The 16,969-nt window shown below is 50.4% G+C and overlaps 1 protein-coding gene across 6 annotated transcripts in view; it reads right to left on the reverse strand.

The window, feature by feature from the left end:
- Nucleotides 1-16,969, reverse strand: part of TCF7 (transcription factor 7) — a 70,259-nt gene that overhangs the window by 7,680 nt on the left and 45,610 nt on the right. For 3 of the 6 annotated variants that reach the window (XM_065848784.2, XM_071814758.1, XM_065848785.2), the window contains exons 4-10: nucleotides 13,199-13,331; nucleotides 9,940-10,030; nucleotides 5,889-5,975; nucleotides 4,064-4,174; nucleotides 3,121-3,283; nucleotides 2,798-2,905; nucleotides 1,162-1,210 (exon numbers count right to left, since the gene is read on the reverse strand). In XM_065848784.2, coding sequence (XP_065704856.1) covers nucleotides 1,162-1,210; nucleotides 2,798-2,905; nucleotides 3,121-3,283; nucleotides 4,064-4,174; nucleotides 5,889-5,975; nucleotides 9,940-10,030; nucleotides 13,199-13,331 — 742 coding nt within the window. The remainder of the gene's footprint in view (nucleotides 1-1,161; nucleotides 1,211-2,797; nucleotides 2,906-3,120; nucleotides 3,284-4,063; nucleotides 4,175-5,888; nucleotides 5,976-9,939; nucleotides 10,031-13,198; nucleotides 13,332-16,969) is intronic. The other 3 variants (XM_065848789.2, XM_065848788.2, XM_065848787.2) reach the window with 1 other exon arrangement.

Here is a 16,969-nt window from a genome sequence, read left to right on the forward strand (position 1 = left end):
ATAAATCTATATTATACACTCTACATATAAGCCTAAAAGCTTGTATTCCCCTTATCAGTCTAGATACCAAGTGGGATCAACAGTGTTAATTAAACTGAAGATATTATGGGGACACAGTCATGCGATGGCTTTTTATGGATAATTCAAAGAGGTCATCCAGCAGCGATTCATTAAATTAATGGGAAAATCAGAACTTTGCGAGTTAATGCAGGCTGTGGGATTCTGGTTGCATGGATGTATAATCCCCAGCAATAACACCAGAGCTGGACTCCCATGTCCTAACCAACAACTACCCTGCCCAGGTGTAGTGTTTTGCTTAGAAAGCCAACACCTCAATATCTGGCTGACTTAATTTCATCCAAAAGCAACAGTACAAAGCACTAATGAACTGGTTGGATGGAGAGTGGGAGAAGCTCTTTGTAAGTCTCTAGGTGATCACAAAATGAACATACTGGAAAAAGCAGGCTGTCCAGCTTCACGTATACGTGATGCCATAGCAGGGAAGGACAGTCTCTTGATGTTTTATAACGAATATTTAGTGGTGCAGGTGTTATTTGTTCTTGATATGGCAGAAAAACTTCAGAAACCAGCACAGGAATAGCCTTGTATGATGGGTATGTGTGTGTCACCAGCTGAAATCTGTCAAAAGGGCCTTCTTTAATAAACAGTGTGGTGCAGGGAGGCAGCTGGTGCTGGGTTTTAGTATGACTTTACTTGAATTCTAGTTTAGTTTGAAATGAAAACCAAATTTGGGGTAGTGCCATGAGTGACCTTCAGTCCTGTCACTGCATTTAGTCCCACACACAATATTGATGTACTGGAGAGGGATTTTCTTCAATTAGCAGTATCTGTAGGGCAGATGGGGACATTCACCCTGGATGTTCTGAATAGATTAAGCTCAGTGATAGTTCACATGAAGTTATGCACTTGCCAAAAATCTAATTTTTTCAGTTTTAAAACACTACCCATGTTCTAAATCAAACATGTCTATGAAAAAAGTCACAGAAGTGTTAATTTACTGCATCTTAAAAAAAAAAAAGAAGTACATTTCTTTAGTTACCTCAGGAGAATAAAAGAAAACATGGTAAAACACGACAGCTGCTTTGGGTTATCCCCTCTGAGCAGAACCGAAGGGACGGCCACTGAGCCAAGTGCATTTACCTGAGTTGGAATCTTGCTGTTTCTCCCGTGTTCGTCTCTTCTTTTTCCCCTGGGAAATCAAAGGAAAGGCCGTTAATCCCTGTGCTGGGTTTTTGGGGCTGGCACCCTGACTTACACTGCAGCCTGCATAAAAATATCACAAGATAACATGTTTGTGGATGCAAAACAACTATAATAAACCTGTGCTGCTCAGCACCTCTGTTCTCCTCAGCCTACCCTGGTGTGTCTTACCTGGGAACCCCACCCATTATCACTTTAATTAATTAATTGATAATTTAATTAGTATATTTAACGAGATTAATAGAATTGAACAAGATTTACTGCATGCAATGGAGGCAGTCTGATCAACAGCTGATCCTCCTGCTATATTCTTATTCCTTCTCCCTCTTTATGTTTCTAAAAAGCACTTGTCCCACTTTGGCATCTTCCCTATTGCCAATATGCGCTTTGACGTGGTACCTTATGCCTGAACAGAAATTCCTCCATAACATGTTACCAGGAAGAGCATCCCTGATTTCAAATGGGAACGAACGATTTAGGAAATACCCAGGTGTTTTAAATAATACTTAACTCTCTATTTCAGAGATTTCATAGCTCTGAACCCATCCTTCATTATTCTGTTTTCTTCCCTCACTAACAATAAAACCCAAATTTATTCCCAGACTGCCTCTCTGACTTACTATGTCCAACAGCCCCCCACTCATGTCTTAATGAGCTTATTAAGGAGGGCACAGCCATGCAGGAGCAAATCTGGCCTGTGTGGAGCAGGCAGCTCGCAGCGCTGCCTTTGACCCGTGACTTTTTATATGACTTCTTGTGGTTTGAGTGAAGGTGGAAAGCTCCCAGCTGCGGTAAGCTTTTTCTTCAGTGTGGGACCAACTGTATTTCCTGCTCGATATCTGCATCATGTGTCGCAGAAGTGACCTACATTCCTCCTCCTCCTCCCCGCTCAAGCTCTGGAGAGAAAAGCATCTCTTACAACAACCACAAGACCTGAAGCAGCTGCTTGCCAGTGCTGGAAGGGCCAATGGAAGAAAGGCTCCTCTGGAGCAAGGAACTGGCTCTTGCCAAGATGAAGGATGCTACGGGATTGAGATTCCATGGAGGATGCACTTGGGCTTGGAAGAAAACAGTGCCTTGCTCTCAGCAATGCTGCTGCCCTCAAAATGCTGATGCTCTCCAGGTGCTGCTGCCCTCTGGAGCTGCTCTTAGAGAAACCGGGGCAGCACCTTTGGTTTCTGCTCTGGTTTCTCTAAGAGTGGCTCTGGAGGGTGACAGAATCCAGCACTGACCCTGCAAAGCTGCATACGGATGCTGAGCTCCTGGTCTGTGCTTTCAAGAAGGCAGAGATGCTTGTGCTGCTGCAGGGAAGCACGGCTTTTCTACTTCTATTTACTTGGACAATAAGCAACCAAATGGTTGTGGAAGCTGGGGAGCTATAACATTCATGCTACAGGTAGGCAATGAGCCAAGAGGATGTTCAAAATACTCCTGAAAAGTGAAGTTCTATAGCTATCCTGCTGCCAGGATACCAGGGACAGGTGTGATGTTCGGCAAACACCAGTGGTCAGCCCCCGTCCCGGGGTGACTTCTGGCCATGCCATGGGCAGGGAGCCCACGCCGCGGCACCACTCACGTAGTTGTCCCTGGCAGACCAGCCGGGGTAGAGCTGCATGTGGAGCTGCCGTTCCTTGCGAGCCAGTTCGTAGTACTTGGCCTGCTCCTCCCGGGACAGCGCGTGCCACTGCAAGGACAAGTGTGACCGTGAGATGTGTCCCTGCCGTCCCCTCCCAGCACATCCCACCACGGCTGCCCTGCTCCGGGGCTCATCTGATTCCGTGTATTTAAGGAATAAAAGCACACAGCTTTGAAAGCAGGTGCCTGTTGGGTGGTTCGGAGCAGCCGCAAGGGACGGGGATGCTGCATGGGGTGATGGTGCTGAGCCCCGTGTGCTCTTACCCTCCTTCCCAAGATCTGGTTGATGGCAGCGCTCTCCTTCAGGGTGCACTCGGCAATGACTTTCGCCCGCATTTCTTTCATATACAACATGAAAGCATTCAGGGGCTTCTTGATAGTGGGCTTCTTGGCTTCCTTCTCTCTCTTTGGTTCTGGTTGAGGTTTCCTTGGTGGAAACAAAAGAGGAGCCGTCAGCATCAGAGCCACCCTCCAGCCTGGCTGTCTGCCGGCACCCAGCTCAGCAGAAGACATTGCCAAACCCACCCGCTGGCATGAGTGGGGGCTGAGATCTGCACCTTGAATGTACACCATTGTCTGCTGCAGGCAGAACCCGGTGTTCATCCATCCTCCCGCCCTGCGCAGGCAGGAATAGGGATAAATGAATCACAGAATGTCCTGAGTTGGAAGGGACCCACAAGGATCATCGAGTCCGACTCCTGTCCCTGCACAGGACACCCCACAGTTCACATCATGTGTCTGAGGACATTGTCCAGTCTGTTCTTGAACACTGTCAGGCCTAGGGCTGTGACACCTCCCTGGGGAGCTTGTTCCAGTGTCCAGCACCCTCTGGGTGAAGAACCTTTTCCTAATGTCCAACCTAAACCTCCCCTGGCACATATTCCTGCCATTCCCTTGGGTTCTATCATTGGTTGCCAGAGAGAAGAGATCAGTGCCTGTCCTGCTCCTCCCCTTGTGATGAAGCTGTAGCCGCCATGAGCTCTCCCCCTCAGTCTTCTCCAGGCTGCACAAACCGAGTGACTTAAGCCGCTCCTCACACAGCTTCCCCTCCAAACCCTTCACCAACTTTGTAGCCTCTTCTGTTCACTCTCCAGTAACTTTATATCCTTTTCACACTGTGGCGCCCAGACCTGCACACAGAGCTGCAGGTGAGGCTGCGTTAAGGCGTTAGTGCAGATGAGGAGCCCTGCCAGTGCTTCCAACTTACATGTTTCGGTCATAGTGCTCCATCTCTTGCTTTCCGGAGTGGGGCACGATGGCGGGGTGTGGGATGCCAGTGGTGTGCATGCTGGAGCCCAGCATCAGCGGGTGAGGGAACCTGCAACAGAGAGCGGATGAGCCGCGCCGGGAGGGCTGCGCTGGGGATGCTCGGGGAGGCTCTGAGCGGCGCGTCTCACAAGATGGCACGTTGACATGGCAAAGCAGACGGTAAGCGAAGGACATGGAAAGCAAACCCACGGGTGCTGGCAGCGCCCATCACCCCCACGTCACCCCCGCCGTGGCGGCAGCGGGCACTGGGGTGGGAAGGGTCCGGGTGCCGCAGAGCGGCAAGGAAACCAGCCTGCAGCAGGAGCCGGCCCGAGATCAAGGGCACTTTCAACCAGCGGTTTCAGCTACTCAGATCTCTGTTGCAATATCTGATGAGCACTGCAGAAAGGAACAACAAACTCAACCCAGGGTTTGGATGGGAAAGATTAGGACCACCCCGCACTTTTCTTTTAACAGAAAGAGCCTAAGTCTGAACATGAACCAAACTGCAACTCTAGGAGGTGCACCTTGCCTAAGCAACGTTCTCCACCAACGCGGGACTGAGATCACGAGAGGTCTCGCTAGCTTTCAAGCTTCATTAGCTCTCCTGCGAGTTGTAGAGGGTAAAGCCAGCGCAGTCAGCTTTGCCAAGCCTGCCACTTTATGACTGCAGCTTCAGATGGCAGAATTGCCCATGGGAGATGAACTGTTCATTAGATATGCTGGCACGAAAAGAAAAGCTGTTTAATTTAATCCACCAGCACAGTCTGATCCTTATCTGACCAGGTGTACTTACTCGGCTGCAGCAGCGCTGCAAAATCTGCCCCAAAATCCTGTGAGCTGGAGCTCCTGCACTGGGCTGGGGAGGCTGCTGGGTCTGTGGGGAACCGCTAGCTCCTCTCTCGCCTTCGAGGCTGGGCAAAAGCGATGCCTGGCGAGCAAGGAGGCCTGGCAGTGCTCCCCTGCCTCTGCTGTGGGGCTCAGCGTTTGCACGGATCGAGGGCTGCATGGATCGAGGCTTTTGCACGAGTCAGGGTTTGCATGTCTTTCCTGCGGGAATCTTCCGCTAACAGCTCTTCAGGGCAACATGAAGCAGAAGCAAAAGCTGGTGCATGAGCACAGGCATCCCCACGGTGCTGCCGTCCTCACTGGAGCCATAGGGGCTTTGCCCACGAGCATGCACGGAGGGGCTGGACTCTGTGATTTTCATCCACAGGGGATGTATTTTGCTCACTGGGACATCACTGGGGTCTGAGTACATTTACAGATGGCAAAATTTGGTCCTGGGTGACCACAAACTTGCAGTATGAATGGACTGGGGTCCTGTTATGTACTTAGGTCTCAGAGGACTAAGTTGTGCCAATAGGAAAACAGCATATTGCTGCCTGTCCTGATTTTAAGGCTGAAACCAAATAAAATGGATCTCTCCACAGAGCAAAACTCAGTGGTGGTGGCAGCAGGGATATATTCAGAATTAGGGTTAGTGACAAGGACCAAAATCCTGAGCAATGGATTTCACTCCCTTTTCCCAACACTGAGCTCAAGGCAGGGGTTTATGGCTGATTAAAACCCAACTGCTGCGCATCCTCCCGGGATGCTTGATATTCCCCCGATCGCCATTTGGACCAGGTACTGCCTAAAAGCTCCTTCCCTTCCCCTGGCTGCCCAGGGCAGGTGCGTGGCCGTCCCTGGGTGGCTGCAGCCTGCTGCAAGCTCCTACGGCACGAACTGCAAGCTGCGAGCCCAGCCGAGCTGCTGCCCTGGCTCACACAGCTCATACTCACCTGGAGAAAGAAGCCCCAGCAGAAAGCGCTGACGAATACGGCTGTCTAAATCCACATGACGGGAGCGGATAGACAGACTGGCTCTGCCTGGGATCGGGAAGAAAGAGTCTATAAAGTACCCACAGCTACGTGGTGTTTCCTAAAGATCCCGCATGCTAAGGGGGACTCACAGCACCGATGCAGCAGGAGCTCTGCCTGGTGGAATGCTCAGGGTGTCCCCTGGGCTCAAGGGACAATGCGGGACTTCAATTTGGGAGAAGATGGACCTCCCTATGAAGGCTGGATACAACTCTGACCCCCCTCCGTCCCTGGTGTTGAGGAATGCTGTGGCTTTAAGTTAACCCTGTTAAAGCACAAAATGCGGAGGTGTGCAGAAAAAAACAGGAGGCATTGCTATGGCACAGAAGAAGTTGCTTAAAAGAGCAGAGTTTGACCAAAAAAAACTAAAGCCTGGTCAGAATGTCCCTCTGTGTGGTGAACAAGAGGCCACGCAGTCACGGGATACACTGAGTGAATGCCCAAGGATGAGAACATCCTGGAGAGAAAGCACCTACTCTGCCCTTGTCCACACTTCTGAAATGCTCTGGTTTCCCCAATGCATCCCTAAAAGGATGCCCATCATTTTTAAACAAGCCAAAAGCTCGGTCCTACATTTCTTTTGAAAGTCGTTTCATATAGGGACTGGCCATGTACCAGACCTGGAAATTATTTTTAAGATAGTAAAATAACTATTAAGGAAGTTCCTCATTGTTCCCAGCAAGGGAAACTCCCTCCGGTTTCATATGGAGATCGCTCCAAAATACCTTGGCTTGTTCTGCAAACCTGTCAATAGATGCTCCCAGCCTAAAACTGCGCATGGAGACCGAGACACCCGATGAGGACGTGATGGGTGCTTAAACCTGTGTGGATGGTCGTGCTCCTCTGGCCAGGCTGCACAGAGCTGTGCTTAAAACCAGTACCAGCTATTTTCAGCTCTAATACACAAAAAAGCCCATTAATCATTAAGTGAGGTGCCACCCCACTGCCCCACAAAGGACAGAGCTCCTGGATGCCAGGGATTTTTTAGGACTAAAGATATTTTTCTGCCCTGAAGAGGAACAACGACAGAGCGACAGCAGTCAGGTCCTTGAGCTGTGCTGGGGAGGAAGGAGGTTTCTGTTCCTGCTCCTGTGTCTCGGCTTGACCGAAATCTGCAGGATCTGTCTGTAGGAAAGGCAGGCGAGGCACGGGGCTGTTTACACTCTCTCCCACCCCTTAGATGTCGGCGGGTATAAACACACCAACAAACAGCCAAGTGCTACCACGCACTGGGAAACCGAAACAACCTTTGAAGTTAAACGCGGCCGCCCCAGGGCTGAGAAAACGCTCGGAGCTAATCCAGAAGCGACATGCGTTGCTATCGGGATAGGAAAGGAGCCGGGCACTTGCGGCTTCCTCCAAAGTGATTCTGATGCGCAAATTAATGCAATTGCGAAAACAATCTCTGATGGGTGAGAATACACAATTACAGCCGATACCACCCAGCAATGGGAGGGCGGCTGGGGAAAAAGATGTGGGATGGCCGTGGAGGGGCTGTCATGGCGTGGAGGGGCTGTCATGGCACGGCCGCTGCCCGGCCTGGGGAGCGGGTGAGTGACACCGTTCGCAGCTCCCAGCTGAGGTTTGCTGCCAGGCTCCTGCCACCAAAACTCAGTTGGCTGGACTCTCAGGGGCTTTTATCTGACTGTCATCCCAGCTAACGACAGTGAGAGTGATTGCAGCTCCTCCTCCTGAAGCACTGGTGAGAACAAAGCCCATTTCTGCCCAGCTCCTGCCTGCTGGCTCGTGGAGGAAAAGCTGCTTCCCATGGGCTCGGCAGCACTGGGGTGAGCATCCCTGGCACGAGCATCCCCGACTCACAGCACCTGCTGCCTCCTGCACAAGACCAATGCTGCCGCTTTCTGCACCTGCCCACACCAACATGCTGAGCCTCGGCTGAGGACTGGGCACTTTGGGCAAGGTTTTGGGGCTCTTTCCATAAATTTTGGGCAGGCAAATGGATGAGCAAAGTCTCTATTAGACACATGCACTTTGAGTTGCTCTGTGCTCTGTCAGGCCATTTGTTGCTTTACTGTGTTCTATTAGTCACTAATGAACATGTCTGACGAGGTTGCTTTAGGATGCCAAACCCTGCAGATGCTAGAGCAGCTCTCAGCAATGCAAACTCCCTCTGCCACCAAACAAACGACAAAACCTCATGCAAATCAGACTTTTTCTCCTCCACGTGTCCTGGGCTGCCCTTAATAGCCAGAGTGGACCTTGCATTTGGCAAACAGGCTCCTTTCCCATCCCCAAGTATTTGTTCCATGTTAGAGCACAGTCACCTCAGTACTTGTTTTTCCTGAGGATGAATCACATCATATGAGGAGTTAAATCATCACCCAAGAGTAGCAGATTGAGCACAGAAGGCAAAATGTAATCTCTTTGAAGCCAAACTCTGTATCAAAGGCCTTGGCCTCTGTTTCCTTGTGGTTAAATCTCTGGAACATGACATTCATAAACAAACCCAAATGCTAACATTTTACTTTGTGTTTTCATATGCTTTGCCTCTCCCATTTCGCAATATGTTCTTGTACCTGGAGGTCTCCACTGGGCTTTGCTGGGGTTTTATCATCCAGCACCAGGGAGGATCTGGCCGCCTGCCCCTGCAATCGCCCTCCCCACGCTCTCCCCTCCATCCCGGCCACCCTGACCTGCAGCCACCAGCCTCCCCAGGAGCCTCTGCAAGGTCCCCGCATCACCAACCGGGATTAAAAATTAATCTGCAGTGACGATGCCCAAACAGCACTGCCTGCCAGACCTGCTCCTTTGCTGTGCTCACAATCACGGTGACAAAAGCCAGCAGCAATGACCGTGGAGCACATACACCCTATTTTTAACTCATGTCCCTGAGGCAGGTTTCCCAACAGGCTCCATGCTGTGGGATGCTCCTTGGGGCTGGCCCATGTAGGGGGGATATTTGGGAGTGCTCCAGCTCACGGCCCCTCCTTCCCCATCCCCCCTGAGGCACTGGGTGCTGGCGGCGGGTACTGGAGCCGTTCACTGGTGCAGGTCTCTGCCACGGTGTGTTTTTGACCTGATTGTCAGACCCTGAGAGGCACCATGGCCAGGTGGATGGAGCATCCTGGCAGAAGGAGCATCCCGCTGGATTATACCACACTGGCAGCACTGTTTGTGCTGAAAATCCCAGCGAGGGAGAAAGTTACTTCCTACTCAAAAAGAGAGGCTTTTGCTATGATTAGGAGAGGTGAGCGGGAAGCTCTCCCTGGGTTTCCTAATCCGCACAGCCAGCCTGATGTAAGGCTGGAGGCGGTTTTGAATTGGGCAGGTTGTAACCTCACTCTAGGGATGTCCCAGCCTGAACAAAGCCTTCAGCTTCTCCACAGATCCACTCCCCATCTCTAAAACAGGGCTAAACCATAGAAACATAGAATCATTTTGGTTGGAAGACACCCTCAAGATCATCAAGTCCAGCCATTAGCCCAACTCTGGCACAGAACCATATCCCTAAGAACCTCATCTATATGTTTTTTAAACACCTCCAGGGGATGGTGACTCCATCACTGCCCTGGGCAGCCTGTTCCAATGCCCAACAACCTTTTCCAGGAAGAAATTGTTCCCAAGATCCAACCTTAATCTCCCCTGGTGCAACCTGAGGCCATTTCTTCTCATCCTATCACTTGCTACTTGGGAGAAGAGACCAACCCCCTCCACACTCCAAGCTCCTTTCAGGCAGTTCAGAGATCAGAAGGTCTCCGCTCAGCTCCTGTTCTCCAGCTGAACCCCCCAGGTCCCTCAGCCGCTCCCATCGCACTTGTGCTCCAGCCCCTCACCAGCTCCATTGCCCTAAATCCTCCTCCCCATCACACAGCACACAGAAGGGATGAAGCCGAGGTGAAAGCACCGTGGAGGTTACGGAGAGTGGGTGCAGGTGGATTGTGCAATGAACCGATCCCCGTCCGGAGCAGCCAGTGGGCTGGGGGCTGCGCGAGGCTGAGCCTTCCACACTCACCATCCCATCGACGGCGTGATCTGTCCGACTCCACCGGGAGGGAGCGGGTAGAAACCGGGGATGTCTGAGGTCTGGGAAGGACGGTGCACTCCTGGGAGAAGGAAGAAGGAGATGAATTGGACCCAGCATTGTGCTCCCTGGATGACCTGGACTGCTCCCAACCCCCCTGGCTGCTCCATCTATGGGCACTTGTGGGAATGTCTGTGAAAGAGCTGTCTGCAAGTGGCAGGATATTTTAATTGCCCTTTTTATTGCTGTTGTTCTCTCTGTGGGGATGTGGGGGGTCATCCGCACTGCTGCAGAATCACTAACACTCGTGTAATGGGATGGGGAAGGCAGCACAAGCACCATCCCTGCTCTGTGTCACCCTGGGGCCAAGCAGCAACTTGCTTTGGTGAGGATTTGCTGGGTTCTGGACATCCCTCTGCCCTTTCCAGAGAGCCTGTTCAGGTGCACAAGCGATGGTCAAAGCTGTTCCTACATCCTCATCCTATCAGTCATTCCTGGGACCCTCCATGAGCAGCAAGTTAGGATGCTGTATCTGAATTTTAAATGATTTGAGTCCCTTTTTAAAGTAATCATTTTGTGGGCTCTGTGAGTGCCAAATAATGGCAGAGGTGGGTATGGTGCCAGGTGGGAATTCACCCTTCACACGGGGAATCCCTGCGTGGTCTTCAAAGCTGCTGGCACAGGTGGTATGGCCAGAGGAGACAGCCACAGCATCTCCTCGTTTCTATGTGGACTCCAAAACAGCCTGTGGAGCCCGAGGCTGCGGGTGGGACTCAGACAAATGTGGTGCTGCTGGCAAAACCAGCCTCCAGCTGAGCCCTGGACCGGAAAACCGGAGGGGAGCTGGGGCTGAGCTCTGCTGCAGCATCGCGAACGCAGAGCCGGGTCCCCGGGAGCAGGTGATCCTCGCTGCACCACCTCGGCATCCAGCTAAGCCTGCAGGACTTGGCAACGCAAAGCACCAGCTCTCCTCTGACTGCTAATGAACCCCAGACAAAAACTCCTGCACAGAGGTTGCCCAGCAGTTGTCCCGGGCAACAAATACATTTACTAAATCGGTGATTAGTTGCAAGCAAACTCAGAAGTTTGCATTATTCTCCTAAGTGTATTAATAATAAATTATTAATTAGGAACGACACTAACAGATTCCAAAGGTCTTACTAGGAGTTAGCTAAAATAAATATATAACTGAAATGAAAGGAATACACAACTTAGTATGAGATCTCCCTACAGTTGTGCTCAAGCAGGATGCAGCAGCCCACCGAAGGTCAAACCAAACCAGCATCCAACATGAGGCACCTGCCAGGGTTTCCCGAGATTTGGCCCTCTGACAGTACAAGCTGTGTAAGTCAGAGCACCAGTTATTCTTGCTGGCCCAGTGGTTGGGGCACCAGCCACTGACTCAGAAGATCCTGCTTGTACTTCCTTGTCTGTGTGTCCTTGGGCTACTGTGAAATGCTTTAAAGCGATGCTGTGAGAATGAGTACAATGGTGACTCTCAAGCGCTTACACCAGGTGATAATGGGAGATATTTCAGTGATGAAAATAGAGATGGGACACATCCAGAATGAATGGGGAAGGAAGCCCTCACCCCAGCGGCACAGGGATGTGGGATGCAAAGCTCATCACAGTTGCACCATGGATGCAGGTCCCAGCTGAGGATGATGGTCCATAAATAGGACCTGGGGTTCTCTGGGATGGATATCCTGCTCCTGTCACCGACCTAAAAGTTCATGCTAAATGGGAAAGGGGAGACTGGGACATGCCTATGGGTGGGTATGCAGCCAGAGGACAGCTTCGCAGAGTGACTGACCCACCGCAGAGATGAATGCTTAGGGACTACTCCAGCGCCAATCGTAGCCTCCACGGAGGGGCATAACCAACTCATCCCTTGGGTGAGCTGCTCCCATTTTGCTCAGGCTAATGGTGAGTCCCTGGGGGCAGCTCATGGTGAGGAGCTTTCGTGCTCTGCAAGACAACATCTGCCAAGGCAGCGCCAAGGAAGGTGTGTGGGTCGCCTTACAGGAGACACAGAAATCTGCACGCTTCTCCAGATTCAGAAATCTGCCATTAGCTGAGCTTTTAATAGGTTTATTTTGTTAACTCTTCATATTTTTCTGCTGATTTTATTATGCTTTGGTGGCTGACAAGCAATGTGCTGGCTGGAAGAACACCAGGATGTGTCTGGCTGTCCCTTACACCAGACCTAAATCCTGCCCGTCAACATCCCCGACAAATTCAGAATGTGGTCTCCGGGTTCAGACCCAGGATAATTCAGCATGTCCTCCAGCCAAGAGCATCCTCAATACCCCATCATTTTAGCAATTACGTTAACTCAGTGAAGCTGGTGTCTCTGGGACAGTTGGGACCACTTTTGGGTGGAGGCCTTTGCCCAAATCAAACAACTCGGTTTGTGCCTCCATTTTTGCACTGATTTCTGGGCTCTGATGAATCCTCAATCTCTTCCCAAATGTACTTTGATATCAAACCATCGTTTGCTCACTTCCACAAGAAATCCATGCCAGGTTTGTGCAAAAGCCTGGGTAATCTGAACAGATGCTGAAAGATTATGTCACACTAACGTAATGTTGAGAAAAGTTTGATTTTACACTCAGCTTGCCTGTAACCCACAAAAAATGACAGGCTGGGGTGAATTCCTGTGCACATACCTATTTTGGCAGTTCAGGGTTTAACTTCTACCTACTGTACTTTCCTCTGTAGCCTCGTGAGGTAACTGACATGTCCTGGACTCACACAGGAACCCAAAGAGCCAAACTGTGTGACAACCATGTAATGTGTGCTAGGGGCCTGCACATGTAACAATCCAGTTAGCTATCACTGACCCTAGCTAGTCAAAATATTTCCTGTTTCAAGCATTTATTTTCTCAAAATGACAACCCGACAACAGTCTGGGTATGAGTCAAAGGAAAGATTACTTTCCATTTTCTGATTGACTCTTACGCATCATCTTGCAGGCTCTGGTCTCAACTCAAGCTACAGGAGAGCTTGCACAGAAAATTAAGCACAGTTGATCAGCAGGGTTGGCACTTCTGATATCAAACAACTCTTAACCAGGATTATGACACATTGCCAATATAATAAATAAACTCCTACTGCTAAGCAATGCCCCAGCTGACCCAAGCTGTTGACTTTTCCCATCGATTTGGGACCAGGAAGGTGACAGCCTTGATCTCAGCAGTCTCCAGCACCATCCCCCTCCCACCGTGCGGGTCCCCAGTGATGCCAGTACCTTGTTTCTGGTTGATGTCGGCGGGCAAGTGGGGCGAGTGGGAGCCGTGGCTGAAATGGTCGTTGCTGTACGGGATGAGCGGGGTGAGCGGGTGGACTCCGTGGGATGGCTGCACAACAGGAACTTTGTTGGACTGCAAGACACAAGGAGGGAGAGTGCTCAGAAATCATTGAGCTCCATGAGAAAGGAGGGATGGTGCCCTTCACAGTCCTGTCATTGCAAGTGAGGCTGGCAATTACTACAAGTCCCCAGTGTCTCTCAAGGGCAAGGCAGAAAATGCCCTTGCCTTCTTAAATAAACCCTATAGCATCCTGCAAGAAAAATCCATAAACCAAAGAGTGTCAATAGCTGAAGACCAAGCGGAAAAAAACCTCAAATCAACATGAAGTTTTCAAAATACAGAACTTGTTTTCAATTATTTCCAGTATCTTTTATTCCAGGATGAATGCTACAAGCATGTTACCCAATGCATTGCTCTTGTTTTCTGCCTTGTGCTACCATGGGGTCTAAATCTGGACTTTCACATCCTGCACATTGACTCTGAGACCCACGCTCAGGCTTTCCTAACTGGGTTGGCTCAAGCAGGGAGAGCCCTGCAGAGAGCAACACCTTTGAAACCCCAACCTGGTCACCAGCGAGTCCTTGGGCTGAAATCCCCCTTGCTCCCAGCTCCGGCGCTGGGAGGAGGACCAGAGGAAGCTGAGGCAGTGCTGGGGATGCAACAAACCTGGGAAATTTGAAAAAGAAAAATCCAGTCTCCTCTTGCAGCTACTCCTGGTCACGCACAGCGAGGCCATCAGAGCCCAACATCTTTCTAAAAGGCGCTTTTTTGTGCACACAACGGGGAGTACTTCTGCATGTTGGAGCAGAGAGAGGGGAACCCATTCAAAAGAGCTGCAAGGAAAACGCACACAGGCTGCTGTCTCCAGCCTCCTCGCCTCCAGCGTCTCATGCTGCTCCCAACATGCCTGGTTTCGCCCATGGTTGCCTTTAAACCCAAACTGACTTCACCTTGGTGGTGGAACATTAGGATTTGTCCCAGATAAATCCGTAAAGAGAAAAAGGACTAAGAGCACCCCAAAATGGGAAGAAAATGAGAATGGACCAGGTAATACAGCTACCCAGCAGCGAGGAGCTGGGTACTGCCAGCCAGACCTCTTCTGTCCTACCAGGACATCTACAGATGATTTGCTGCATGACTTTTGACAAGTCATTTACAATCTCTGGACTTTGGTAATGATTTTGCTCAGGCAGAGCGAGCAGGGAACAGCCGCTGGCTTTGGTGGAGGTGGTGGTGCTGGAGCCGATGGCTCTGGAGGACCTGCCACGGACCTCTCCCTGCTGCTCCGAGATGTTTGCACAGCAACTCCAGAGCCCTGGGCAAGTCCTATGTTTTGCATCACTGCTCTGAGGAGGAAACCCATGAAGTGGAAAACAAAACAGACTGATGGGGATGCCACTTTACATCTGTCTTTCCCACAAAGGTTTGCTTATGCAAATAAAAAACAAGAGGCATGCAGGTTTGCATTTAAGAATGAATGAAACCCCTAATTCCTGATGCTTACCAGGTGTAGATCTACTGTGTACAGTGCAATACGGGGAATGTAACCCCCCTCCCCAGCACAAACTGGTGTGGTACAGGCTTTTCCATCCTGCAGCGAAGACATGGGCTGTGTGGTTTTCCCATCGAGGGCAGCGCTGGGCTGGCTCCTGCCTCGTTAAACATGCTTCGAGCTCTGAGCCTTTGCTATTCTTGCCAATGAAATGAGATGAAGAACAGCTTTTCAGCGATATTTCTAAAATTAGCTATGGTTTAGCTTTTTGAAGAGCCAGAAAACCTAAATTAGGGATGTGCAGATCCACGTGTACATTTTAACATGAGTCCTGAGCAGAACGAGCTCGATGCTGAATTGTTTTGAAAATTTCAACTTAAGCGTTTCTGCCCTTCAAAGTGGGGTGGATCTTTCCTTCCTGTTCGCACCGTGCCTGATCCCAAGCATGGCCTGTGAACAGCTTTTGGAGCAACGACAAGAGACACAGACCATGACAAAGGCAGCTGAACAGTCCTGATGCTGATCCACAGGACACCTCAAGAGTGAAAAGCACAGAGCACGTGCGGTAACAGCAAAGGCACGGGCTGTCCCTCCTTTCCCATCAAAGCAGAACATGATAACTTGGTGGTACAATAAGCTGCAGCTCAGTTACGCAAATTTTCCAACAGTTCAGATGTGAAACAAGATGTTACACCAGTAAGAAGAGCTGGCCTTCCCTCTGTCCCTTCTACATTTGTACTTGCCTTGCTGAAAAACATTTTTCCTACTCTTTCGAAGTCATAAAAAGAAGGAAATGTTGCACAAAGATCCAGAGAAACAGAAAATAGACCTTCAGTGTTGGTCCCCAGTTTAAACGCTGCAGCTGCTAATGGTCGCGGTCCATGGTCTCGTCAGCACCTTTGGTCTTCACCAGATGCCCTGTGGCTGCACACGTATCTTTGCTATGAAATAATACCTCTTTTATAGAAATCTATATGCCAGAGAAATGGTATCAATTCCTCTTTTTTATAAGGTTTAGATTTAGTTCCCGCAAATCAGCTGAAGCACATGAACCTTGAAGAGGCTTTCAAAGTCAGAACTTAGCAGCTGACAATGTCTTATGCCATAAAACTAACTTGATGTAAATGTTTTCTGCCTAGTGGATGGATTTAACGTGAGGGCAGTTGGTTTGATGTCCCCTCACAGGTCCCCTGGCAGGTTTGGCAAAGCATCTTATTGTGTCTCCCCCCTAAAGCTGTGTTTTGGAGCAGCGGTGCTGGAGCTGCTGGCTGCCCACCCATCCACAACAACACAGTGGTGCCCAGTGCCACAGCCCCAATCCCAAGTCACCCCCAGTCACCTCCCAGCCTTTGGCAGCTGTGATGGGACACGAAAGAGCTCTGAGGACACATCTTTGTCACATCTCTGAGTGCAGCCCTTTGAAGGCAGGTCGGGGAATGAGCTGAGCAGCCACAACCTCGCTACAGAAATGAAGAGGCGCACTTACAGCAACACCAGAACGGTATTTCCAGAGGGGATGGAGGAGCAGGATGGGTTTTTGCAAGCCTAGAGGGCCTTTTTTTTTTCCTTCTCAGATCTGATGAATTGCAACTCTCCTGAGTGCCCACCTCCCCGGTGATCAGTGCCTGATCCAGTCCCCATGTCCCTTGTGGCACTGCCAGCCAGACCTCTTTTGTGTCCCACCAGGACATCTACAGATGATTTGCTGCATGACTTTTGACAAGTCATTTACAGTCTCTGGACTTTGGTAACGATTTTGCTCAGGCAGAGCGAGCAGGGAACAGCTGCTGGCTTTGGTGGAGATGGTGGAGCTGGGAGCCACTGGGCGCACACCGACCCCACGGAGCATCACCCTGCCCGTGTTCATCGGTCCTCACCAGCCTGCCTGAAAATAATAATAGTAATAACAAGACTATGATGGAAGAAGCTTCTGCTTTGAAGCCAAGATGTGACTTTAATAACTAGAGGTAATTGGATAAGCAAAGAGAAAACACCGTGGCATTAATTATTAAGAGAGACTAATTGTTGGCAAGGCAAAATTAGGAGACCTCACCGCTCATGCATGGGTGTCAGGTTGCGATAGCAGCTGGAGGTGAGCTGGAAAACCCTCCTTTCGCTGAGCACACACAAACCCAGCAGCTCTTTCGCATGAGGATCACCCGCATGATCGGAGCCGCAATGTAATTCAGCTCCGAGGTGCCCGATGGGGCGCAGCATC

The sequence above is a fragment of the Patagioenas fasciata genome, chromosome 14 (genome assembly GCF_037038585.1).
Source record: "Patagioenas fasciata isolate bPatFas1 chromosome 14, bPatFas1.hap1, whole genome shotgun sequence".
NCBI lineage: Eukaryota > Metazoa > Chordata > Aves > Columbiformes > Columbidae > Patagioenas > Patagioenas fasciata.